This window comes from Nicotiana sylvestris, chromosome 3, assembly GCF_000393655.2.
Source record: "Nicotiana sylvestris chromosome 3, ASM39365v2, whole genome shotgun sequence".
NCBI classification, from domain to species: domain Eukaryota; kingdom Viridiplantae; phylum Streptophyta; class Magnoliopsida; order Solanales; family Solanaceae; genus Nicotiana; species Nicotiana sylvestris.
The window spans coordinates 221,048,130-221,073,891 of NC_091059.1; the positions used below are offsets into that span (position 1 = coordinate 221,048,130).

Sequence of the window (25,762 nt, forward strand, 5' to 3'; positions counted from 1 at the left end):
TTTCAAAGGAATAAAATAACCATATTTGCTCAATCTATCCACTATGACTAAGATGACTTCATACTCTTGGGATTTAGGAAGACCATCCATGAAATCCATACTAATTTAAGACCAAACTACCTCAGGAAAAGGGAGTGGTTGCAGAAGACCAGGATAGGCTGCCAAATCAGCTTTATTTCTCTGGAAAATATCACATCCATGAACAAAAAGCTTGACATCTTCCCTGATTCCCTTCCAGTAAAATAATGACAGAATCCTCTTGAGTGTTGCTTCTATGCCAGAGTGACCACCTTGAGGGATAGAGTGCCATAATGATATAATATTCCTTATAAGCTGAGGGTCCTTCCCAACTACTAGCTTCCCTGTCCTCTTCAACTGATTGTGAATCCATGTAAATTGACTATGACTAGCTGGATTAGTCTGTAATTGTTCAATAAGGGTCTTCAAGTTAGCATTTGTGTTCCAGCTATCAAAGATAGCCTGTAGCAGCTCTGAGCTAGTTGTGGAAATTAATAAAGAGAATAACCCAGCTCCAGGTACCCTAGATAGGGCATCTGCTACTTTGTTCTCCGCCCCTTTCTTGTACTCAATAAGATAGTAAAAAGATATCAACTTAGTGAGCCACATAAGCTGAGAATTTATGTGGAGTTTCTGCTCCATTAGAAATTTAAGGGCCCTCTGATCAGTTCTTATAATAAATTTCTGACCAAGTAGGTACTGGGACCATTTTGTGACAGCATAAACAATAGCTAGAAGTTCTATGTCATAAACTGAAAGAGCAGCATGTCTGGGAGAGAGTGTTCTGCTGATAAAAGCAATAGGGTACCCTTGCTGCATTAGAACAGCCTTTATACCATGTCCACTTGCATCAGTTTCAACAATAAAGGTCTTGTTAGCATCAGGTAATTCCAACACTGGAGCCTGAATCAATGCAATCTTCAGTTGTTCAAAGGCTTTTGAAGCAGCATGCGACCATTTGAAATTATCTTTCTTGAGGAGGTCGGTTAATAGTTTGCTAATGGAACCAAATCCTCTAATAAACTTCCTATAGTAACCAGCTAGCCCAAGGAATCCTCTAAATTGTTTAACATTAGTAGGTAAAGGCCACTCCTTCACAGCTTCTATCTTTTGAGGATCTGTTGAAACCCCTTCAGCAGTAATAAAATACCCCAAGTATTCTATTTTTTGAACCCCAAAGAAACATTTGCTCTGCTTAGCAAATAATTGATGCTTCTTCATTTCCCCCAAAACAGACTTCAAGTGCAACAGATGATCATCCATGTTGCTGCTATATATTAGTATGCCATCAAAAAAGACCAAGACATATTGCCTAAGGAACTTCTGAAAAACTGAGTTCATTAATCCTTGAAAAGTTGCAGGAGCATTTGACAACCCAAAGGGCATTACTAAATACTCATAATGGCCAGCATGGGTTCTAAAAGCAATCTTTGGTACATCTTCAACTTTCATCCTTAGTTGATGATAACCAGATCTCAGGTCTATCTTTGAGAAGATTTTAGATCCTCCTAGTTCATCCAGTAAATCTTCTATAATGGGAATAGGGAATTTGTTTTTTACTGTTTGCTTGTTCAAATCCCTATAATCGACACACAGCCTCCAGGTACCATCTTTCTTTCCAACCAAAACTACAGGTGCAGCAAAGGGACTGCTACTTGGTTGGATAATACCATGATTTAGCATCTGTTTTACTAAGGTCTCAATAACATCCTTCTTGACTGAGGGATACTTATATGGTCTTTTATTTATAAGTTCAATTCCATTTTGAAGGACAATCCTATGATCAAACACTCCTCTAGATGGTGGCAATTGAGTAGGTTCTTTGAACAACTCCTTAAACTCATTTAACAAGTTCAGTAGTCTAGGATCTTGTTCAAATGTCTCCTTAGTTTCCAAAGAACAACATTGTACTTCATTACACATAGCAGGCATTACTTGTATCATGCATAATTCAGATTATTTACCTGAAATTCTAGCCAACTTCCCATCTCCAGGAGTCAGAATTTGCTTCCCCGATCTTCTAAGTACATGCTTCCTTCCTTTGTAATAGAACTCCATGGTAAGTATTCTGAAGTTCATTTTGATATCCCCCAATGTTAATAACTATTGAACTCCTAATACCACTCCACAAGATCCTAATGGCAACAGCAAGAATTCAGTAGAAAATTCAGCTCCTTGTAGAAGCCAAGAAATTTGCAAACTTTATCCACCTTCAACATGTTTCCATTGGCTACTGCTACCAGTTGTGGTGTAGTTGCTCTCACAGGGCATTTCAATCTCTCCACTAACTCAGGATCCATAAAATTGTGAGAGTTTCCTATGTCCACTAATATGTGCAAGGGTTTTTGAGAATGATACCATGTCACTCTTAGTGTCATGTACCCCAATGATCCATTCAGAGCATGAATGGAAATTCCCACCTGCTCTATTGGATGTGTTAGTTCCATATCCTGCTCTTCTAGTTCACTAACTAATTCTTCTGAAAACAACCCTTCTTCTGGTTCTTCCAATTCAAGCAAGTATATCTACTTCAAATTCTTACATCTATGCCCTACTACATATTTTTCATTGCAAAAGTAGCATAGGCCTTTAGCCCTTTTTCATTCATCTCCTCTAGACTTAAAGTTCTCCTATTAAATCCTTTATAAGTCCCAGCAATACCTTGGCTAGAAGTTGGTAACAATGGTCTGCTATTGTTTCTTTGATCCATGACCCTTCTGGGAGCATTGGCTGGTACATTGCTAGTTGAAGAAGGTAGCCTAATAGCAGCTAAATAAGCCTCTTGCATCCTAGCAATTTTGTACACTTGAGATAAGGTTGTGGGATTGGTGAGTTTTACTGCAATGTTCAACTCATGTTTAAGTCCACCAAGAAAACAACTGATGGCATTTTCTTGTGACAGATTCACCCTTGTGAGATTCCTTTCAAAAGCAGCTTGGTACTCCTTGACAGTACCCGTTTGTCTGATCTTCTTGAAAGTCGACTCCAAATCTTTCCACCAATGCCATTACATACTCCGTCTATATAGTTGGTTGGGGATATTGTCTATACCTCATGAATGCTAAATGCCACTGTATAGCTTCACCTTCTAACTGCATTGCAATGACCTCCACCCTTTCTTCAGCAGGAACCTTCTCCATGGAGAAGAACTGCTCAATTTTGAATAGCCATGACTTCAGATCTTCCCCATTAAACCTCAAGAATTCCATCCTCGACCACTTCGAGAAATTAGAATTGTGATGGTTATAATAGTCAGGACTCTTTTCTCTTGGTGACCTTTCATCAGATGGTTCACCTTCATGTTGCATAGGCGTTTTGTCCCTTTTATTTTCTCTAGAATGATTTAACTGTTCCTTTAATTCAAGAACAGTTTGGTCCAAACGTTTCAGATTTGAAACTTCTCCAGATAAAGCCCCAACTTCTGCGATTAACTTCTGCATCAATTCACGTAAATCCCTTGTTTCTTCTGTGGCAGTGTCATTCAATCGAGCACCTTTCGCCATGATTGCCGAGGATGATCAACTCTAATACCATTATTACTCAATTGCAGGAATTCAGCAAGGAATTCGACGATTGAGTAGCTGTTCAGGAGTTCGAGGACTCGAGAGTTCAGCTATGGAGTTGTGAAGAAGAAAATGTAAAGAGAGAGAGATATGAAGAGATTTTAGAGGAAATTGTAATAGTTTCATATATGATCTGTAACTATGAATTACAATGCTATATAACGATTGAGAATGGCTACTGTTTATTACATTTGAAAGAATTCGTCTCTACTGTTTTCTCTAACTGTCTAACTAACCTCAGCTGACCTCTAACTAACTTTTAACTCCCTCTATATAAGGATTGAGAATGGCTACTATTTATTACATTTGAAAGAATCTGTCTCTACTGTTTTCTCTAACTGTCTAACTAACCTCAGCTGACCTCTTACTAAAATCAGCCTATTCTAAAATCAGCCTAAAATCTGTATATCTATCATGGTTATTCTAACATGGGATGTTAATAAATAAGAGGTTAGGGGTGGCGGGCAATTGTTACAAGTATCACCAACTGATTATTTCTTAGGTACACCAGAAACATGAAAATAGTCTCAATTAGAAAACCAATATTACTTGTCCAGATTTTGATATTGCTAAATGTCTCGCCTTACCTTGTTCATTGCACATTTCCACCATTTAGAGAGCTCCTACTTCCATACACTGAACCGTAGGCCCTGACTCTGCTGCTTTCGATGCAAAAGGTGACGGACCTTACGCAAGTGTTGCGGATGGCAGAGTAGTCAAATATCAAGGTCCAACGGTTGGCTTCACTGATTTTGCTATTACATCACAAAACAGGTAAATTCAAATTCTAAGCTTAGATTTTTTTTCTCCTTCTTTTCTCAACGGCTGATAATTTTCTTAATGCATTATGCATCTTTAGGAACAAGGAAATATGTGATGGAACAAATGACCCTATTTTACAACAAATATGTGGAAGACCATAGGCCTCGGATTTTACTATAAAACTGGTGACTTTTACATAAGAGATGCATATTTTGGCCTCTTGGTGGTTAGAGCAAGCGGAGGGATCGTTAAACAACTTGTTACTGGCTTTAAGCACGCATTTTGCCTTTCTTGACTCACTAGATATCGACCAAGAAATTGGAGTCATTTATTTTGTAGATTCAGAAGCCATATTCCGAACTGGATTCGTCGCTCTAAAACTTTTGTCTCAATTATTTTCCAATATTACATTTAATATGATTAAGAAAAGAAGAATAGCTAACTGATTTTCTTTTAGCAGCAGAGTCTAATTGCTCAAAGCGGAGATACGTCAATACAACAACAACAACAACAACAACAACCCAGTATAATCCCACTTAGTGGGGTCTGGGAGGGTAGTATGTACGCAGACCTTACCCCTATCCTAGGGTAGAGAGACTGTTTCCAAATAGACCCCGGCATCCTTCCCTCCAATAATTTCTCACCTTGCTCTTGGGAGACTCGAACTCACAACCTCTCGGTTGGAAGTGGAGGTTGCTTACCATCAATAGAAAGAAAAAAAAAACAGGTCATATTATTGCTAAGTGGAGTTTCAGGGCCAGCAGGGTTAGCACTCAGCACATGTCTTGATCAGTGGATCTATTGCCCAAAGAATTCGAGGTTTTGGCTCAAAGGTGCAAAAGCAAATTTTCATCGGATATTTTAACAAACATAGGAGGAAATCCAGATAACATTAAGAGGACTGTGACGGGAGACCTTTGGGTGGCTATTGTCAGCATGAAACAACAGCTGATTCCCACCACATCTTCGACAGGAAAAAGGATCAATCAGTTCGGAAAAGTCACGGAAACACGAAATTTCACAGCTCAATATAATACTCTTAATGGGATAACTTAAGTTCAAGTAATATAATGGCAGACTTTATGTTGGGTCTTTAGATCAGAACTTCATTGGTGTTTCTGGAGTTTGATGTCTTCCGTTTTTTGTGGTCGAATTTTGATGTATTTGGTATGTATGAACTCGTGGGAGGACAAAGATTCTATTGATGTAATTTTTATCGGATTCCGATACGTGGGCCTGAGGGTCGGGTTGACCGATTTCGGAATTTTTTATGTAATTTGATTATTTTTGCATATGCTTCGTTCCCTTAGCATATATTGATGTTATGATTCTGACTTTGGATAGATTCGACGTGAGTGGAGGCCGAGTCGAGGGGCAGAGGCATTGCGGGCTAGAGTTTTGACCGGATTGAGGCAAGTAATGATTGTAAATGTTGGCCTGAGTATATGTAACCCCAGATTTCACATCGTTTCACTACTTTGAGGTGACGCACACACTAGATGATGAGCGTGGGATCGTGCACCGTAGGGGATTGTGATTTGGTCCGTTCCGTACGACTATTATATCGCGTATTTGATTGGAAACTATTTGATACTATTGTGTTTTGGAAAGTATTGCTATGTTTTGGGCTGGATGTCATAGTTGGGCCTCGTACCAACTGTTTGGACCCTTAATGATTTTCTTTACTGAAATTCCTCACTATTTTGATTTAATAATTGTACTCAGGCATGCTATGTTTTACTAGTTTCATAACTCAGTCTTATTTACTCCGTTTTGATACTTTAAATGATATTTCGACTGAGCATCCTGTTTTACTGTATCCCGGGTGGCTTGAGAGGTTTCTGACTGAGTGAGGCCGAGGACCAGTGTTGTGAGGATATTAAGCTTTATGATATAAGCATTTAAGTACTATCCACACTAAAATAAAAGATGCTGCAGGCCTTTCTTACAGCATTGCATTTGTATTACCCGCAGTCATCTTGATCTTAAGAAAGATATTTTTGACTATTCAACAATGCATTTTCCATGTAATACCAATTCTCAGTTAATTAATGTATACAGAATTTTAATTTATCCTTTTACCAAGAGCACTTTTGACTTTCTAGCCGCCTAGAATATGAACCACACTTGGTAGCAGGTCTACTTAGTGTCATCCATAAGAACCTGTAACTTGCTTTACCATTACTATTGGACTACTGGAGGGACTAAGAACCAAACATCATCAATCTCATCCAGAGTCGTTTTGGCTGCAGGTTTTTGCAGTAACAACTTTGCTTGTGCTATTATTCTTGCACAACTTTGCACAAATTTTCTTATCAAAAGCCAATGAACTTAGTTTTCCCTAACCTCGCTCCCTCTATTCCAACAGATCAATGGAAAAGAAAATAAAACTGGTGGAAATTTGAGGTTGTGGCCCACATAAGAGCAGCAGCTAAAATTTATGGCTTTTCATTGAGTTTGTCACAAACATGCAAATCATCTAAGTATTGACAGGTCATCACTGATACGCATTTTTTTCAAAACAGAAAAAATATCCCACAGAAATTTTTTTACATTACTAAGCTCTACAAAAGCACTTCTTTACAGCATCAGTAAATTAAGCCACCGTTTAGTCACGGAGAGTCTTTATATCATTCACAAATTCTTGAAGTTCCTCCAGTGTCGCACTCAGTAGGCCTACAAGATAATATGCAATATTTAGCGCATAAAATCTATCAAGGGCATTGTCAAATAATTAAATTAAGTTAGCCAGAATGCTCACCTCCATCATTGCTCAGTCTAAACATTTCCCCATTTGAAGTGCGAATTCTTTTTGCTCTTCGGTGCTCACTGTTCTCCACCATTCTGGTCGCCAAATTCTCCACTTTGGTTTGAAAACCTGATGCAGTTCGTACCAGTTCTGGCAGAAACCGCCAATTAAAAGAACCATATCAATAACTTGAATTTAGTGGAATTATATCATTAAGAAGCACAAAGCACTGCAACAGAAAGTTTCGGGGTGATCTTCCCGTATTAAGGATTTCAAATATGTAGTGCAATCACCATTTCAATTCCATAAAGGAATTACATAATAAGCTGAAATAGGAAAAGTTTAGAAGTAGAAGCTGGATTAAGTCGATTCCACTCTCAAATTTAAGAGAAATTAGATGATCAGCACATTATGCAAAAACACACACATGCCTACTTTTCTCACAAGCTACAACCACATCTTCTGCAAATTCAATCTTCTATTTGGCCAAAGATAGACATCCAGTTTCAGCCATCCTTCTATCTACTTCCCTTCTTCGCTGTTTTATTGTTGCTAGGACATTAGAAGCTATATCAAGGTGCAGAACCCCAAAAAACTGACCATACCCATGAGACTGTGCAGATAGTGAATTTTCCATAGTTGGCTGAACCTCCCTTGGAATGGAAGAGCAAGGAAACAATTAATAGCAAGGTGGAAAATTCCAAGCCACTTAACTACTTAAGGTCTTGGCAAAGCAAGAAAGGTAGTATATTAGTTGGAAAAGAGAAAACTAAAAAACAAACACCGCCTAAATTATAGTCAACATCCAAGGCAGGTATAGTTCATATGAAAATCCAGATCATTTGCAGTAACACGTATCTTTATTTAGCCCAGCTGCAGAAGGTTCGGATCCGAAAAATAAAAGAGGAATTATCAATCATAAAACGCCACATACGTACTATTTTCACTAATAAAGGCTTGTATCCACAGAAAGGTATCAGATTAAGTCGCAATTTTCCCAAAATGGTTTTTCATGACTCCTCAAGTCAAGAAGCATTTACGAAGTTGAAGCTTTGCAGAAAAATATTTACCTTCAAACTTCTCATCCACTGCCAGTTGCTGATACAACTCCAATGCTTCAGTAAGAGAGGCAGCAGAGTGGCCACTTAACATGGACTGCCTTTCGAGAGCTCGTAGTTCTCTGTGGAGCTCAGCAGACTCTTTTCCCACCTGGAGAGATCATAAATTGCAAAGGAATTATCAATTTATAAAGACATGAAGCATCTACTAATTTGCTGAGGATCCCCTACCTCAGAAATCTTGTTCCTTAAGAAATCCAACTTTTCATCTAGTTCAGGATTCTCAACAGCATTAATATCAAATGAAGTGTCACCAGATGGTCCATCCTAAATAAACATGCCAAAAGTAATTTTAATTCATAGATAAAAGTGTCTAGTAGCCATCAGCAGATAATGAATCAATTTTTAATAAACAACATTTAAACTAAAAGATCCATGAATGTCACCGAGATTGAGATTTCATCACCGCTCAGGCATTCTGCTCATTTAAAATTCTCCATTTATTCCCAATCAGACGAATTACCAATAGAAGATTGATGCTTATATTCCTTCTACTTTCTAATAATTGTAGATGGATATAACTGCAGGTTTAACGATAGTTACCTCTTCATTGTGCACTTTCAGTAGGATGTGGCATGGGAAGCATGTCCTTTGACCCATATCCATATGAACAACTTGCACCAATCTTCTCCACTCCTACATTTATCCCTTTACTATTTCCTACTTACAAATTTGGCTATGAAGTGGACCACGCTGAATGACAGCATTTTCTATCTGTATGCTATCATGGAAAGACTCTAATCAACTAGCCCAGGTACTCCTATTTCTTAGGGAGTCAGAGATGGTTGAAGAGCCAGTTGACAATCATCTCACTATAAACAAATTATTTTTGTTCTCAAACTCCATATCTGTAACTTGACATATGCTATTGAACAAACTTCACCAGAATGATTAAACAGATCACATCCAAAATAAAGATTTTAGTACTCAAATATGCATGTCTTAAACAAGGGATGGTATATAAGCATGGGCAGAGCTAGGGGCGTAAGGGGGGGGGGGGGTGCATTCGACAAAAAATTACAGTGTATATAAGGTAAAGGTTTATTTTATGTGTATATATTAGATGTTGAATACCCTTAGCTTCTTCGCGTCTTTAATGTTTAATTCAGATTTCCAATATGCAGAAAATGAAGCTATATACTTAATATCAAACAAGTTATATTTCTCAACCGAGGTAAATAAAAAACACGGGGAACTATCAATAATAGAGAACATACAGCTTTAGGCAAAGAGAACCCTTGCGGAACCTTAAAGCATTTGTCCAAACAGTACTTCTCCCAATAACTCAACCGCTTGTCCAGAGTCAATTGGACCATGTTCTTAATTTGAGCCACACCCTGCAAATAAAATTAGTTTGTCTCTCAGTGGTCTGAGCTGCTTAAACTTAACAATATTCAAAATAAAAATAAAAAACTATGAAAACTGACCTCTTTTAGATCTTCCGATCGATTTGTTCCTTCAGTTTTCAGAAGATTTGCTGCCTCTCTACAGAAGGTCATAAAGGAAAAATAAACGGCAATGGAATTCGACGACAATTAGTTAGACATGAAGGAGGGGAGCTACAACTTACCGGTGGAAGAAATCAAAAGCATCATCAACTAACTCGTCGGCAATATTGAGTGCCTCGTTGACGAAGTGTTTCGGATTTAGGTTCAGCGAATCGAACACTTTCTCGCTCTCGCTTCCTTCCATTTCCTCGCTTTCCAATTTGCTCAAGGGTTTGGGGTTTCTGCAATTTCAAAATTCTTAATTCAAGGGTTTTCGCCTTTTTTATTTTATTTGTGTCAGTGCCCCTCACCCATTTCCCGCCATGAAAGGTTGGGCCTTTCCCCCAAATAGACCGAGCGCGTAGGCCTGCATAAGAGGGAAAATTTTAAGAAATAGCCTGATTTATAACTGTTAATTGAAAATTAGCCCTAGGTTTTAAAAGTAATCGAAATTGAGCTATTTTTTATGTAAAAATAAAATTTGAATAAAAATACACTTAAAAGTCAGAAGAAATTTCAGCATAATATATTGGAATTCGAATTTTTACATATGAGATTCCAGCATAATATGTTGAAGTTTCATAATATGCTGGAAGTTTATATGCAAGAACTTCATAATCCAATATATTATGTTGGAACTTTTCGTGTTTTAGCCAGAATATTTTTTCTAGATTTTTCTTCGCATAAAATAGTGGCTATTTTTCAATAACTTTGCAAATGGTAACTATTTTTCAATTATCAATCCGAAAACTGACTAATTCATATTATTTATACTACATAAAATTGTGAAAGTATAAATGCCCTCATAAGAAAATGTTGAGAAACGCCCAGATACGGTTAGAGGCCATAAAATGTATCAAAAATAGCTTGATTTATAACTGCTAATTGAAAATTAGACATAGTTTAAAAAGTAATCGAAATTTATCTAATTTTTCATGTGAAAATAAAACCTGAACAAAAAAACATCCTTAAAATTTTGGAAAAGAAATCTGGCATAATACGCTAGATTTCAAAAAAAAAAAAATCATATGATATTCCGACATAATATGATGGAATTCATAACGTGCTGGATTTCCAATATAATATAATGAAATTTTATATGCAGAAATTCCATAATTCAGCATATTATGCTTAAACTTTTCGTATTTCAGCTGGAGTATTTTTGTCCATATTTTATCTCTTCAATAGTGGCTAATTTTCAATAACTTTACAAACACTGTCTATTTTTTAATAACCACCCATAAAGATATATATGCCATGCTATTTTGACTAGTAAAATTAATATTTTGTGAAAATTAAAGAGAAAATAGTAGAGAAAATGCATAAAGACCCCATTCAACTTGTCCTGAAAAATTATTTACACATATAAACTTTACGGGTGTCCTAAGACCTCACTATTATTAAAACAATTGTATTTATTTACTCCCTCCTATGCCATGGCCCAGTTATATTAATTTGAGTGGGAAACACGCGCTTCATTAGTAAGCCGCGTAATTAACATGGACTTCACTCAACAAACTGTCTTTCCTCTATCTAATTTTCATAGCACATTATATATTTCTTTGTCATTTTCCTGTCTTTTCTCCTCAATTCAAGAATTCCAAATACCAATTCATTCCCCACTGAAAATTCAGGAAAAAGAATTACATAAAAACCAAGAAAAAAATAGTGTTCAATTCAATGGAAAAAATCTGGTTATGAGCGTGATGGAATATACAGATCACTTAGACCTCTTATGTTCTTCCAAAGAATCAAAATCTTTCTATGGTCACTTTTCTCTTCATAAATATTTCATGAAAACCCAGCTCTTTTTTATGTTGATTCTGGTCAAACTTTGATTTTTTTCTTAATTCAAAATGTCTAGTAAATAAAAATAACAGTCTCTAAACGGGCCTTATTCACCTATCAGTTAAAAATTCCCAAATTGAAGAACCCTAATGCCCAACCATTGAAAATTCTTCTTGCCTCGCCAAAATCGATTTACCCGAACAAAATTGAAGTGACAGTTGCAAAATCCTTCGATTTCATTATTTAGAATTCCTGACGAGTTGGAGGAAGACCTGTTCGAAGCCAAAGTTCTTTGAAGAATCAAGATTAAACATTGAAGTTGAATTATCTGTGAAAAATTATTATGTTTGAAGGAGAAAGATTAACCTTTGCTTTCAAAGATCAAAACTTCAAAGAGCAATTTGATGCAATTTCGGCAGAATTTAGATGAAGAAAAAATTAGGGTTCTTCAATTGGGTTTGGTAAAATATTGGGGAAGAATGGATTACTGTTGAGGGTTATATTGAAGTTAAAAATTTAATTTTTATTCTTTTTGGGGTTTTTTAACAATTAAAATTGAGCAAAGACGCGCTCAATTGCGTTGTCTAAGACGCACGCCTGACCAAGGCTTAGGAGGGAGTAAATAAATACAATTGTTTTAGCAATAGTAGGGTGTTAGGACACCCACAAAGTTTAGGTGTGTAAATAATTTTTCATGACAAGTTGAGTGGGGTCTTTATGCATTTTGGAGTTGATAAACTCGAGAACTACATTACGAGCCCGTTTGGACATAAAAAAAATTCATTTCATTTCGAAATCAGCGTTTGTTCATAAAATTTTCAAATTTCACTTGAAGATGCATTTTGAAAATTTTTAAAAAATTGAAAAACATTAAAAAGTTGTTTTTCAAAATTTTCACTCAAATCACTTATAAAACTTCAAAACAACCCAAACTGAAATTTATGCCCAAACACAACTCTAAATTTCAAATATCATTTTCACTTGAATTTATTTTCACCATTTTTGGAATTTTACAATTCTTATGTCCAAATGCCTACTGCGTTTCTACATTAAAGTGAAAATTTTAAAAACCAGAACCGCCAAGGACACTGAGGCCTCATCTGTTTGCACTTAATAGAGGTCTGAATCTTAATCATTCAGATCTAAAACATTAAGTGTGTTTATTTTTAAAATTTGAATCTTAATTATTCATATTTTAATCATTAAGTGTGTTCATGGGCGAAGCTACATGTTATAAAGGGTGGTCCCTTCATCGAAAAATTACACTGCATATATAGGTAAATTATTAGATTTTAGAGGTATATAACAATATTGAACATTCTTTCTCGGACTTTTTTTTTCACTTTTTCAAGTTTGAATATCCTTGAGTAATTCCTGGCTTCGCCAATAAGTATGTTTATTTTTTTTACTTCACAACCACTTGATGGGTATGAATAGGTCTGTATAATTAAGATCTATAACTGAGATTTAATTTCATTAAGATGTTATCATACATATTCATAATTAACTGTTGCCACCATCTATCATTATCAACTACCACGATGCCGCCGCCACCATCACCACCACACCACCATCATTCTCAATCATAGCCGCCACCATTATCGATTATCACCATCCACCATCCCCACCACCACTATTCTCAACCACAATCAACACTCATCCACCTTAACTACCACAACTAACCACTCTATCACTATCAACTACAACTGGTAATGTCCATCATTATAACCTACCACCACCCACTACTACATTCCTTAATCATAACTGCCACCACCACTCGTCATTATTAACTATCACCACCCACCACTACCATCCTCAATCATAACCACCACCACTATCAATCACCACTAGCTACTACCCTAAACCAGCACCATCAATCAAAACTACCACCAACCACCGTCTCCAATCGACATTCACCCGTTAGCCATCACCACCAACAACTATCATATTTTTAAAAACTATATATTTTATTGATAGAATATTATACTAATTAGTATTTCATTTGAATTTTATATTTTTTAAATTTTCAAATAAAGATAAATTTTATACTTTCAGATGTTAAAAATCAAACAGTCATAATCACTTATTATTCTTATCTTAATACACATCTTGATATTCAGATGTGTATTCAGATGCCTTAATCTTGAAAAACAAATGAGGCTTGAGTCGCTCGGAGCAAAGAAAATTTACATTTCCAAATGGTGAACTGCTACATAGAATTATGTACATATTAGAATTGATCCTATAAATAAAAAACAAGCAAAAAAGTACATATTTGGGGCAAATTTCAATAGAATGATACTTTTTAATTGAACTAGACTATAAAAAAAAACAAATGAGATATTACTGGTATAAAATTAATAAATAAATAAATAATAATTAGTTCATAATTTTGAAGAATGAAAGAGTTTCCAGTCAAATATTTTTTTTAATAATGATATTATCGGCAATTAAAAAAATAAGGCGAAATGGCTTCTTAGCCACTTAAACTTGTCGGGTTTTTTAAAGCCGATACATAAACTTATAACTTTCCCATTTGAACACTCGAACTTATTTTTTTTCATAACTAATAAACACATATGATCATTGACCATGTGCGCATGTATTACACATACACATACGTGTCCATCCAGTCAACAAATGACCAATGGATGTCTTACACGTAAGGGCGCGAAAAGTCAAACAACAACTCCTTCTCTTTGACTGCTTTAGCGTTCTTCTTCATTAACAATGGCTACCTGCTTTTCATTATTTTGTTTCACAGGTGGCTCAGCTTGATCCTTTTCCATGCTTCTCTTTCGTTCCTCTTCCTTCTTTTTTTCAGCTTTTTTATTTCAAGGATTCAACAGTTAACAAGTTAGTGCCCTAATTTCCTAAAATGTTTGCAGAATTTGGGTATGTTTGTAGACCTTCAATTTCAATCACCCGCTTATATAGAACAAAATTGTAATCTTCATCATTAGTGAAGCTGAGAAACACATTTAATTTATCATAAACTCCAATTTTTGCAGATCCCTTCAAAGGGAATTTTTTAGAGAATCTTGACCTATAATTCGGGGTCGGGTCTTCAGAAATCGACCAACAATTGTCCTCTTACATTGAGCCGCCATGATGACATAGTAGTCTCTTGTTTTGAAGATCACTGCCGGCATGCCGTTGTGTGTCGTCTTTCTAGCTTGGAATTTCAGAGAGAATCCGAAGGCCCTCCTCATTGAAACTTGAAATACCCCAGAATCTCTTCTTCTATACATAATAAAAACATGGAAGAAAACATTGCAGAATTAGGCCCTCCTAATTTCCCTACTTTCCACCATTTTCACGGTATGAAAAATGAAAAAAAAATTAAAAATAGAGCTTTAGATTTTTAAAAATGGCGGAAGGGGGTATTTTGTAATGTTGGGCGTTGGGAATGGGTTTTCACGCTCCTGTGCGTCGTGTTTCTCACGCGTGCTGCTGATTAGGACCAACTGACACCACATGAGCATGATCAATGGTCAAATGTGTTTATTAGTTATGGAAAAAACGAGTTTGAGTGTTCAAATGAGAAAGTTATAAGTTTATCTATCGGCTTTAAAAAACCCGACAAGTTTAAGTGACGAGGAAGCATTTCGCCAAAAAACAATGATATCAGCCTTAATTTCTTGTTGGGTCCTCAATTGTTCCAGAACATGTCAAAATACATCTAATAATTTACTGATATTTTCCTCCGACCAGATAATCACTCGATACATACTGGTAATGTGTGTGCAACAAATTCGAGGGCTCTTCAACATGACGAAGAAGAGTCCTTGTTCCGTTCAGGCTTTATTCGACCTTTGTAAGCAGACTTTCACGCCGTCTGCAACTTCCCCACCTTCTTCTCAAGCCGTTCACAAACTTTATTCCCTTTTAGGTACTTATCTCTTTTACCCTTTTGCCTTTTGGAACTTGTTCATTTGCATCTCCATGTTTTCATTTTCATTTAATGTAAATTGCAACAATTACGAGCTCTGGGTTGTTTTTATTAAGGAAATAATTGAGGAACTAAAGTTATTTATGTACATAATGTAGATGTTAGATGTGGATTATAATGAAGAAAGTCGGTTAACTAGATGAATTTGATGCAGAACATATCTGCTTATCCTATTGAAGAATAATCAGCTTATTAGAGAGTAGAAGAAAAAAAATTAACGAAGGATTTACAAAATGTATGTATAACCGGCAACAGTTAACTCCTATTCCAATAAGGTAATGAACTTTTTTTTGCTGTTTGTATCATTACAAATGTGGAGCGTTTACAAAAAGGTAAAGGGGATTTTTGAAGTATTGAGAATGGAAATTCAGGGAAGGTATCGTATATGGTCTCAAGGGCTGCATTTTAAAAGCAACTTACAATTTTTTTTTCCAGATAAAATTGGTCCTGAAGAGGTTGGACTGAAAGATGAGAGCTTAGAGGATGAAAGAGGTCATGGTCTTTTTGGACTTAATGTCTTCAACAGGGTGGATCGCTGGGCTCAACCGATAACATATGTGGATATACATGAGGATCAAAACTTTACTGTAAGATATCGTGCTTATTTAGCTTCTATTTGCATGTGTATTTGTCAAATGCATTTATGTGGTCTCTCTTTGGATTGTTGTTTGATCACTCAAATATATTTGTGCTAGTGTCATCCTAGCCTTTGAAGATGTACTACAGAATGAAATGCAGAGCTGCATATCCTTACTATTTGTATGTCAACAGTGAGACGTTTTTGTGATCTCCACCATCCAACCTTTGAGAAATAATCCTACAAATTTGACTGGACACATGCAAGGATATTCTAGAATACACTTTGACTATAAAGCCTGAATCGATAGGTCTACATTTGTGGATAAAAAATAATTCTTCAAGTTATAGTGTAGCGTATTTGACTGCGTTATTTTCATCAGGATCAAACATGTGGTTTTACATTAAATGAAGCATTTCAAGCTTCTGTTATATGTAGAGTAACTCAATTGAAAATGATGTAATGCAGATGTGTATGTTTTGTTTCCCAACTTCTGCAGTCATTCCATTGCACGATCATCCTGGAATGACTGTACTGAGTAAAGTCCTCTATGGATCCTTGCACGTGAAAGGTTATGACTGGGTTGAGCCAGCTTGCATCAGGAAGAGTGTACAAATTGGTCATCCTACAGGTTAGATTTAAATGAATTTCAAGTGTTCAAGTGCTTCTAAAGTCGCTTTTTATTAATTTAAGGTGCCAAAGAAATAATATTCACATATTAATCCCAAAAAAACAATATCACATTCTTTTCATTAGAGTACCCACTAAGCAAATTTCAGAGAATCTGAAAAATTTTGGTGGCGATGATAAAGTGGCCAGAAGTCACTTCATTGATATGGTATCACGACCATTAGCTATAGATAAATAAACCTTTCTAAGCAGCGCAGGCAAAACCAATAATGTAAATATGTTGCCTTACAATATGTTGAAAGCTTTTAGAGGCAGTTGAATTTCCATATGGTCCTGGAATTGTATGATCAAAATTTTGAAAATGGAAGATGTCCAAATATCGGTGGATTTGCATTCAAAGATTTTCAGGCTATGATTGAGTGTTTCTTTTACAAATCACATTGGGTATAAAGAGCCAGAAAGGAAAAAGAGTAGGAAAGAAGCACTTTGTTGGGTGCGTTGGATCCTGTAAGACAAGCGAGCTTTGTACCCTTAAATTAAAACATGTGGACGCAAAATTACAAATCTGTCTGGCACTCATATTTGACAGTTTGTCAACTCGACCATGTCTGTTATGGTCCTTCAGTGGCTGTTATGATGATCGCTTGAAAAATTATCAGGCACCATGGAGTTACTTAGATGTCCTCTTTCTTTCAGGCGTCATCGTGATAAGAGATCAACCTTTTACTTCGTAATGACTAAAACGTTCCTATTAGAGCTATGTTAGTTATAACTTCATGATAAGTCGGAAGAATACGGAATATGACAACAAGGCTTGTCTAGCAAAGTACAATTACCATAGACACATGGCATGTGGGAAGTGTAGGCAGCTGAAGCTGTTTCATAGTGAATGTTATCCAGTGTTCCAAATGAATGCCAACCCGGGTGAATACCTGAGATTCTTATGTTGAGGATTGGCTTTTTATTAAGAATCACCTTTAGATTTCTATGGATGAAATTTAGGTTGGCAGCTCGTTGATTTTAGTAAGCAAGAGTATCTCATTATGAGCTCAATTAATTTGTAATGATCTATGTGCTAGTACTCGATCTATTTCAATTTGGGATTAGTCAAGCTTGAGCCCAGTAGCTTGTGAGCTAAGCTGAACTGAGTCGAGTCCTTTTGAGGTCCTACTTTGTTCAGCTTGTTTGTTATAGCAGTTTATTACATTGTCCTATTTGATAATGCTTTCCTCTGTATTTTATTATCGTATATTCTTTTATTGACCATAGATAGGAAGGTATGGAGGTTGAGAATAAAGATAAAGGGTTAGAATAGGTAGCCGTGCGTTGTTTGTCGTATCCCTTGACTTCTGTTATTACTTGTTGTTGCTTTCGTTTGGCTTTCTGATTACAGTACCTACTGTCAGTTTTGTATTTTTGCTTGGTTTTCTGATTGGTATGCTTGTTGTTGTCCTTTTACCTTTCCTAAGTTGAGGGTCTACCGGAAACAACCTCTCTGCTTCTTGAAGGTGGGGGTAAGGTCTGCGTACACTCTACCCTTCCCAGACCCCACTTGAGGGATTACACTGGGTTTGTTGTTGTTGTGGTTGTATATTCTTTTACTGATTAAGATGTTTGCACTTAAATTATTGACTATCTCATTGTAGAAATGCTTTTCACATCTCTGCTTAGTCAACCAATATCCTCATCAAAATCAACATTCACCAGCACTGTATTAGGCTCTCGGAATCATAGCACGCTAGATGCAGTTGCTTGTTGTTTTGTTATTTTGTGTATATATTGCTAATTCAAAGTGAAATAGTATCTCTGACATTTTCTTCTGGTGTAATACCTCCAATGCTATGCGAAAAGTTTGCTGATTTTGATAGTTATAACTATCTTATTTTCCCAACTTTACTGCTTGTGAATCCTTATTATTTACTGCACAGATGAAAAAGTATTAAGAAAAGGAAACATGATGCATTATTTGACAGTGAGACTAGCCAGGTTGGCGGTTGATAAGGTCATAACGGCACCACATAGTACATCTGTTTTGTATCCCAAGAGTGGAGGGAATCTGCATTGTTTTACTGCCATTACACCTTGTGCGGTTCTGGATATTCTTGCTCCTCCTTATCTTGAAGCAGCTGGCAGAAGATGTACCTACTACCATGATTATCCTTATTCCAGCTTTGGTTAGTGTCTATCCTCTTTCTGTTTGAAGCCTTGTCTTTCTCAAGGATTTCTTAGCTATTTCACATTGGAGTCAGATGCACTCAGTTTGTTCTACTGTTGTATTGACATTAACATGTCATGCATTTGCAGCAAATGGGGATGAAATTGTTGGTAATGGAAAAGAACAAGACTATGCGTGGCTTGCTGTGGTTGATACACCAGAGGATCTGTACATGCGCCCGGGAAGGTACATGGGTCCAGCCATCCAAAGGTAGCAGTATACATCTTTATCCTGCAATCGATTCGTTGTGGAGTGCGGATGTTCATGGTCCTTTAACTGTGACCCGACTAAGATTGACCTATAAATCAGTAATTGATGCTTACTGCTGTGTATTGTTACTGATTCCTTTTTTTTGGGGGGGGGGGTGTCAAAGGCTGCTGTATCATGTTACTAGAATCTTGAAAGTGCTACAGTATTATGTCTTAGTTTAGCCTTCGCCATTGTATATCAGAGTTGATATTAGTTCCAGAAGATCATGATCTGCTCCCCCATGTCCACAAAGTATTTGCCACGATATAAATTTTTGAGCCCTTGTAATTTGTTTTTCCCTGTTCCTCTTACCCTAGAACAAAATAATTTATCTACACATAATTCAAGATGTTTCAATCACTCCAGTGTTTGTCAATACGCCTTTTGTCTTAGGAGTGTGGAAATTGATGGTGCTAAATTTTGAACCCAGATCTACTACTGTAGTGCATTCACTTGTTACGCTCAAGTTGGTTTTATCAGCGTTACTGCAAGCGTTCAACATTCTACATTATAAATTAATAGCATCCTGTACAATGCACTCAAGTTTCCAAGCCTTGCTTTACTTCAGCTGGGAACTGTTATGGAAAAGACTAATCACTGATAGATGGTCGCTTTTTATGTATGTAGTTCTTAACCCACATTTCCGGCATTATCATAGTCAGTTTTTACAGAGCCGACTCCAGCAAAACTGTAGCACTATAGCCTTTGCTAATTTGATTGTAGTTCTGGTTGGTCACTTTGTGATGTTTAGTTTAAATGTGATTATATGATGGTACTGTGTCTCTAGTAACATCTGGAGAACCGATATATAAAAATGGCTTCATTGTACTTTATCAAGATATTGTTCGTCCAAACCCTGAAGAATTCATTAACACAATAATTACTGATTTGACTTGATATCAGGCCTCCCCCAACTAGACAAATATTGTCATGACATCCATAACAAAAAGGAGGGCCTTATTATTTTGATAAAGAGAACACTCCTGCTGGAGACAGGGAATTCCATTTTGGAAACTAAAAGTAAGACTTGTTTATTTTTCGAAAACAACTGCATGAAATGTTGATCAGAAGTAGCTTCTAATGCCTACCAGATCCTCCTCGAATACATATATCTAAACAACAACGCCGATTGAGTATACAAAAAGGAAAACTTTAATGGATTCTCCCTACTTTAGTTTTCATCTATTGTAGGTGTGGCGCGAAGAATGTTTCAGTAATTTAGCTTTTGATGCTTTCTCATGGAGATCTGAAAGATTCACCAGCATAGCGAACATCTCCAAGTTCCTCTTCGATACGCAGAAGCTGCAATCAGTATAACGAGTTTAGCCACTCTAACAAGCAGGAAATAATCTTTTTTTCTGAAAAGAAGTTATCAACAAACACAGAGCTAGTGCAAAGAAAACATAATGGGACAGACATCAGACATCAATAAAATCCAGTTGAAATGCTTCGAGGTTTTTTTTTTTTTTTTTTGATCCAGGGAGGAAGATTAAACGACTTCAGTATAACTTTACAATCTGCTATATGTAACTATCCACATCGAAAGCTCATTAACTTCCAAGCAGTGACAAGACTGAGTAGTAAAATTGCTAACAGCAGGATGAATAAAAGTTGTTTTTTTGTTTCTGATCATGAATAGAAAATAGGGGGAAAGTAATCCTCACCTAACTCGCTCTACAAATGTTGGTTAGCAAAACTCTAGTAAAAGAGTAAATAATACTAATTTGTTTGAGCACGGGAGGGATAGAGAAGGAATACTAAATGAGATGATGAGATAACAGTAGCAATTACAAAAACAAGAAGAGCAATGGCAACAATTTAGAAATAAGAAGACAGAAACAAAGAAAGAACGGTAATTAAAGTGTTCCATCTTAACCTGGTTGTATTTTGCCAGCCGCTCACTCCGACAGGGTGCTCCCGTCTTGATCTGCATTAAAGGGAGAATTTAAAAGAATATTAATATGCTGCCGATGCATAAAAGAGTGGAGAAGATTAACCAATGTTAACAGCTGGAAGTCAAGAGTACCTGTCCACTGGCCAAACCAACAGACAAATCTGCGATAAAATTATCCTCTGTTTCACCGCTTCGGTGACTGACCATAACACCCCAGCCCGCAGCTTTGGAGTCTAGTGCTGCTTGAATGGATTCTGTCACTGTACCAATCTGGTTAACCTGCAATTTGAAAAATGATGAGCCAAGCCCCTCGCTACCATGTGTCATTCATATATCAAACAGCTGAGGAAGTCCATCAAAGTGAATATCCATGCACTTCTACAAGCTGACTGAGGTTTTAAACCTGTCGACCATTCAGCTGCTTAAGTTCCACTACAGATGGCTAAAAGTTCATTCAAGAGAGCTCTACCGTCTTTAACACCTAACCTTATAGGAGGGATTTATGTACATCAATGCAGTGCTTTTGTCTTGCAGGACTGGACCCATGACAACGTATAAATTGCATTTTCTATGTCTGAAATTTCTCCCTCTAGCCCATTAAAGTTATAGTATAATTGAAATAGAACTATACATGAAAACAAAGTGTACTGCATGTGAGCTCTGACGAGTCAAGTGCTTAAAGTAGCATTGAAAAGAGGGAACCCAGATTAATCAAACGGTATAAAAAATGTGTCAACATCAAGTGTTTAACTATATTTGAGACATAAGCTGTGAAGTATACCATCTATGACATATGCATTCATTCAAAAAGGTTCATAACATAATACTATGGTATTGTTAAGCCGAGATCTTTCTAGGACAACCCTTATTAGTTAAATACTCTAAGCATTTTTCTGGCAGGAAAAGACTAGGCTTTTCCGGAGAAACGTACCAAATTAAGCACCACTGTTTTAAGGCTCTTCCTGTTAATTTATTAAAGGCTATTTTGCTTATATGCCGAGGATCAACTCAAAGGTACTGTACTTTACAGGTAACATAACCTCATTTTGTTTCTTTAATTTAGTAAGTTTTATACCTTTGTGCGACTAAGCATTTGAAAAGAGAAAGAAGCCTACTGATGGAACAAGGCAGCTTTGCTACAGAGATTTGTATGTTGCTTTAAGGCATAAGCCCTTACCTTCAACAACAATGCATTGCATGCCTTTTTCTGAATTGCTTCAGCAATTCTCTTTGGATTAGTCACCAACAAATCATCACCAACAAGCTGAATATCAACTGAAGATTGTAGTGATGCCCATGAGCTCCAATCATCTTGGTCAAATGGATCTTCAATAGATACAATAGGAAATTCTTTGACAAACTCCTTATAGAGTTCACAGAGGCTCTGAGCACTAAGTACATGAGCTCCATCATTTGGTTGATTCTTGAAATTGAGATCATATTTCGCATCTTTTGTCAAGAACTCAGATGCTGCTACGTCCATGCCAATTTTAATCTGCACCAATCTTTCAATGAGCAAGTCCATAACTTCTGAAAGTAAAATAATGTAATAAAACTGAAAGGCCAAAAAGAATGCCGACCTTTCCAATGTAACCGGCCTTCTCAATTGCATCCATAAGCAATACTAGCCCTTCCCTGTTATCCTGGACATTCGGAGCGAATCCACCTTCATCACCAACATTGCATGCATCTTGCCCATACTTAGCTTTGATAATTCCCTTTAGAGTGTGGTAGACTGTTCTCCCATCAAGCGTGGACAGTTAAATACCATGTATAAAGATATTCATTACAAGTTTGCAGAACACATAATATGCAAAGGTTACAGGTCATGGAGAAGAACAGCTATAGGTACTTCAGGACAAAGCAGCATTTTAATGCTCAGAATAAGAAGTTTAGCTACTGTTTTACTTCATCTAATGCAGATTTACTGAAACCAACACTAATTTGTTAAAGTGAGACAGAGATAGCGATCAAGAAAGAGGAAGCAATTTTCTATTTACTCCTTTTTCTTCAATTCTGATTCCAGAGGACGGGAGCGAACAGATTTCTCACCTTCACTACCCATACAAAGTGCCTCAGCAAATGTTGACGCTCCAACAGGTAGAATCATAAACTCTTGCATAGCCAAATTGTTACCAGCATGGCTCCCTCCATTTATCACATTGAACGCTGGAACTGGCATTACAAGTTCTTTGGTTCCAGATATTTCTTGAATGTGTTTATACAAAGGTACTGCTTTTGCTCCAGCGCCAGCTCTACACACACTGAGAGAAACTCCAAGAATGGCATTAGCCCCAAGTTTTGATTTATTAGGAGTTCCATCAATCTCCAGCATAACAGCGTCAACGTCAGCCTGGTTCCTTCACAAGAAGAAATGAAAATTGTCATACTTGGATGGAACAATGTTGAGAAATAAAATTGCAAGCATATTAATTGCTCACCTCGTCCTAGTTTATATGACACTTTTTTCCATTTTGGGATGCCAAAAGGTTTGACACTTTTCCTTTAATATATTATATATACTATACAATTTTCACAACTTTTAAGAAATTTAATTCAATTGATTATTCAAAGACTAAAGTAATGTGTTATTTTCATTATCAAACTAACTTCTCAACTATCATTTTAGTATACTTTCTTTCACTACCACTACTATATCAATTAGAGCAAATTAACAATTAAATTTTATGCGGTCAGTTCCATCATAGATAACGAAATAAAAATACACCAAGGCAGCTATTTCCTATGGCATTCATTATTAGGAAATATAGTAGTACCATACAAGCAATAGCACTACTTTGAGTTGCCATGGTGTGTAATATGTAGCAGTTATCTACTTAGTTTCTACCTCAACTTTAACCAAGCTAAGATCAGCAAATTTTATTATTAGTAGCCAAAATCATATGTGCAGCTACCTAATAAAGACCAGTAGTAAAATGTACATTTACTCAGCTCCTTTCATTATATGTTTAGAGCACTAGAGCAATCAGAATGAAGGTCCTTAGCAAGGGGTTGTGTACGATCCATTACTGTATGTAATACACTTGGTTCGTTAAAAAATTTCAGTGCATGACAAGAAAACTACGATTTTGTGAAAGATTTAAGTTACATAATAAATTTTTCACACCATAAGCATAATTTAACCGGATGAATTACCATTTTAGGTAACTATCAATGCTATTGACTATAGTAAGCTACAATTAAGTGATCTTATGGCGTAAATATTTTTAAGGCAGTGCATAGAACTTAAAGTCAGTTGTAATATACAAATTGAAAGCGGATACTAGGTGGAAGATTGAGCATTTTACTTTATAAGCAAACAATAAGAAGGAAACGAAAATTTTAAGAAATAAGAAAATAAACACTACTAGCAATATTAGTTACCTGACATCAACACCAACAAGTTTGGGGCCCAAGAATTCATTAATATTTTTAACAGCATTGAGGACTCCTTTACCCCCATACACGCTCTTGTCACCATCTCTAAGCTCTAGAGCCTCGTAGATCCCGGTGGAAGCTCCACTTGGCACCGCCGATCGATAAAGAAGATCATCGCCGGTAACCAGATCAACCTCGACGGTAGGATTGCCCCTGCTGTCTATGATCTGCCTCGCCTTGACAGATTTCACCTTAGAGGAGGCCTTGGCTGCAGTGGCCGACGGAGCAGCGGCGACGGAGCAGCGGACAGTGGACGGCCGATATTGAATCTTCTGGGAGGCAGGTAATGAGAAAAGCGGCGCTTGTGATTTGGGTTTGGTGGAAAAAAAGGGCTTAGAGAGCTGAGCTGGAGCTAAAGCCATTTTGTATGTATATATGTATGTAAAAATGCAGAAAGAGAGGAGAGTTGATTTCAGGTGAAGAGAGTTAAGGGTTTTGGGGGTTATTTAAATGGAGAAAAAGGTGTTTATAGGAAAGTCCGCCGAAGGGCGAAGAAAGCACAGAGTTTGGTGTTGAAAATGGTTTCAAGGGTGGTGGTTGGTGCTTTGGAGGAGACGTTATAGTTATAGTAGTAGTAGAATACAAATTTCATTTTATGACTTGAAAGGGTTGCATGCTAACAATCCCACTTCCAACCGAGAGGTTGTGAGTTCGAGTCTCCCAAAGAGCAAGGTGGGAAGTTCTTGGAGGAAAGGATGCCGGGGTCTATTTGGAAACAGTACTGGTTTGTTGTTGTTGTTGTTGTTTGACTTGAAAGGCCATTGGGTAGGTAGGCATGTAAAAATTTCACCTTCTTATACGTCCCTCGTTTAATCTATACTTATTTTTTAAAATTTTAATTTGTACTCACTTTTTAAATAACTTTCGTCATCTTTCTCCTCCTGCTTCTCCTCCTTTGTTTTCTTCTTCTTCTTCTTCTTTTCTTCTGTTGCTGTCGGTGCTGCTATGAAACTTCAGTTCATAGGTTACACTCTTCACCTGAGCTTGATGATTTAATTTTCAGTCCAAATTTGGAAGTTTATATATAACTATGGATTAGAATCCATAGTTATGAGTTTTAACTATATATTAGATCATATTACTTGAAATCATATAAAGTACGCTGATGGCTACAAACATGTGTTGAATTTTCAGAGTACTTCATGATTTTGTCCTTATATTTAACTTATGGTAAGATTGTTGACGTATATTGAGAGCACGGGTTGTGCAGCTAAAACGTGCTTAAGTTCAGCAAATATAGAACAAAACTTCAGCTAAAACATGCTAAAGTTCAGCAAAAATAGAGAACAAAACTCTAGCTACTAGAATGTTTAAGTTCAACA

At 36.6% G+C, this 25,762-nt stretch overlaps 3 protein-coding genes across 4 annotated transcripts; 1 reads left to right on the forward strand and 2 right to left on the reverse strand.

Moving 5' to 3' along the window:
• Positions 1-6,746: 6,746 nt before the first annotated feature.
• On the reverse strand, positions 6,747-9,963 carry LOC104214135 (uncharacterized). The gene is made up of 7 exons (NM_001302589.1): positions 9,781-9,963; positions 9,638-9,695; positions 9,428-9,547; positions 8,382-8,477; positions 8,163-8,301; positions 7,105-7,242; positions 6,747-7,019 (listed from the first exon to the last, which is right to left on the reverse strand). Exons 1-7 carry the CDS (start codon positions 9,900-9,902, stop codon positions 6,952-6,954), a joined length of 741 nt encoding a protein of 246 aa, NP_001289518.1. The 5' UTR covers positions 9,903-9,963; the 3' UTR covers positions 6,747-6,951.
• Positions 9,964-15,145: 5,182 nt separating this feature from the next.
• LOC104214136 (plant cysteine oxidase 3) lies at positions 15,146-19,468 on the forward strand. Of its 2 annotated transcripts, none has more exons than XM_009763768.2 (5): positions 15,146-15,377; positions 15,873-16,024; positions 16,483-16,645; positions 18,618-18,818; positions 18,949-19,468. In XM_009763768.2, exons 1-5 carry the CDS (start codon positions 15,224-15,226, stop codon positions 19,071-19,073), a joined length of 795 nt encoding a protein of 264 aa, XP_009762070.1. In that variant the 5' UTR covers positions 15,146-15,223; the 3' UTR covers positions 19,074-19,468. The 2 variants fall into 2 exon arrangements, with proteins under 2 accessions (XP_009762070.1, XP_009762069.1); XM_009763767.2 differs by having other exon boundaries at positions 15,157-15,377; positions 18,573-18,818.
• Positions 19,469-20,048: 580 nt separating this feature from the next.
• Positions 20,049-25,010, reverse strand: LOC104214137 (enolase 1, chloroplastic). The gene is made up of 7 exons (XM_009763769.2): positions 24,387-25,010; positions 23,055-23,362; positions 22,583-22,737; positions 22,180-22,497; positions 21,135-21,281; positions 20,985-21,035; positions 20,049-20,410 (listed from the first exon to the last, which is right to left on the reverse strand). Exons 1-7 carry the CDS (start codon positions 24,800-24,802, stop codon positions 20,345-20,347), a joined length of 1,461 nt encoding a protein of 486 aa, XP_009762071.1. The 5' UTR covers positions 24,803-25,010; the 3' UTR covers positions 20,049-20,344.
• Between the last annotated feature and the right edge of the window lie 752 nt (positions 25,011-25,762).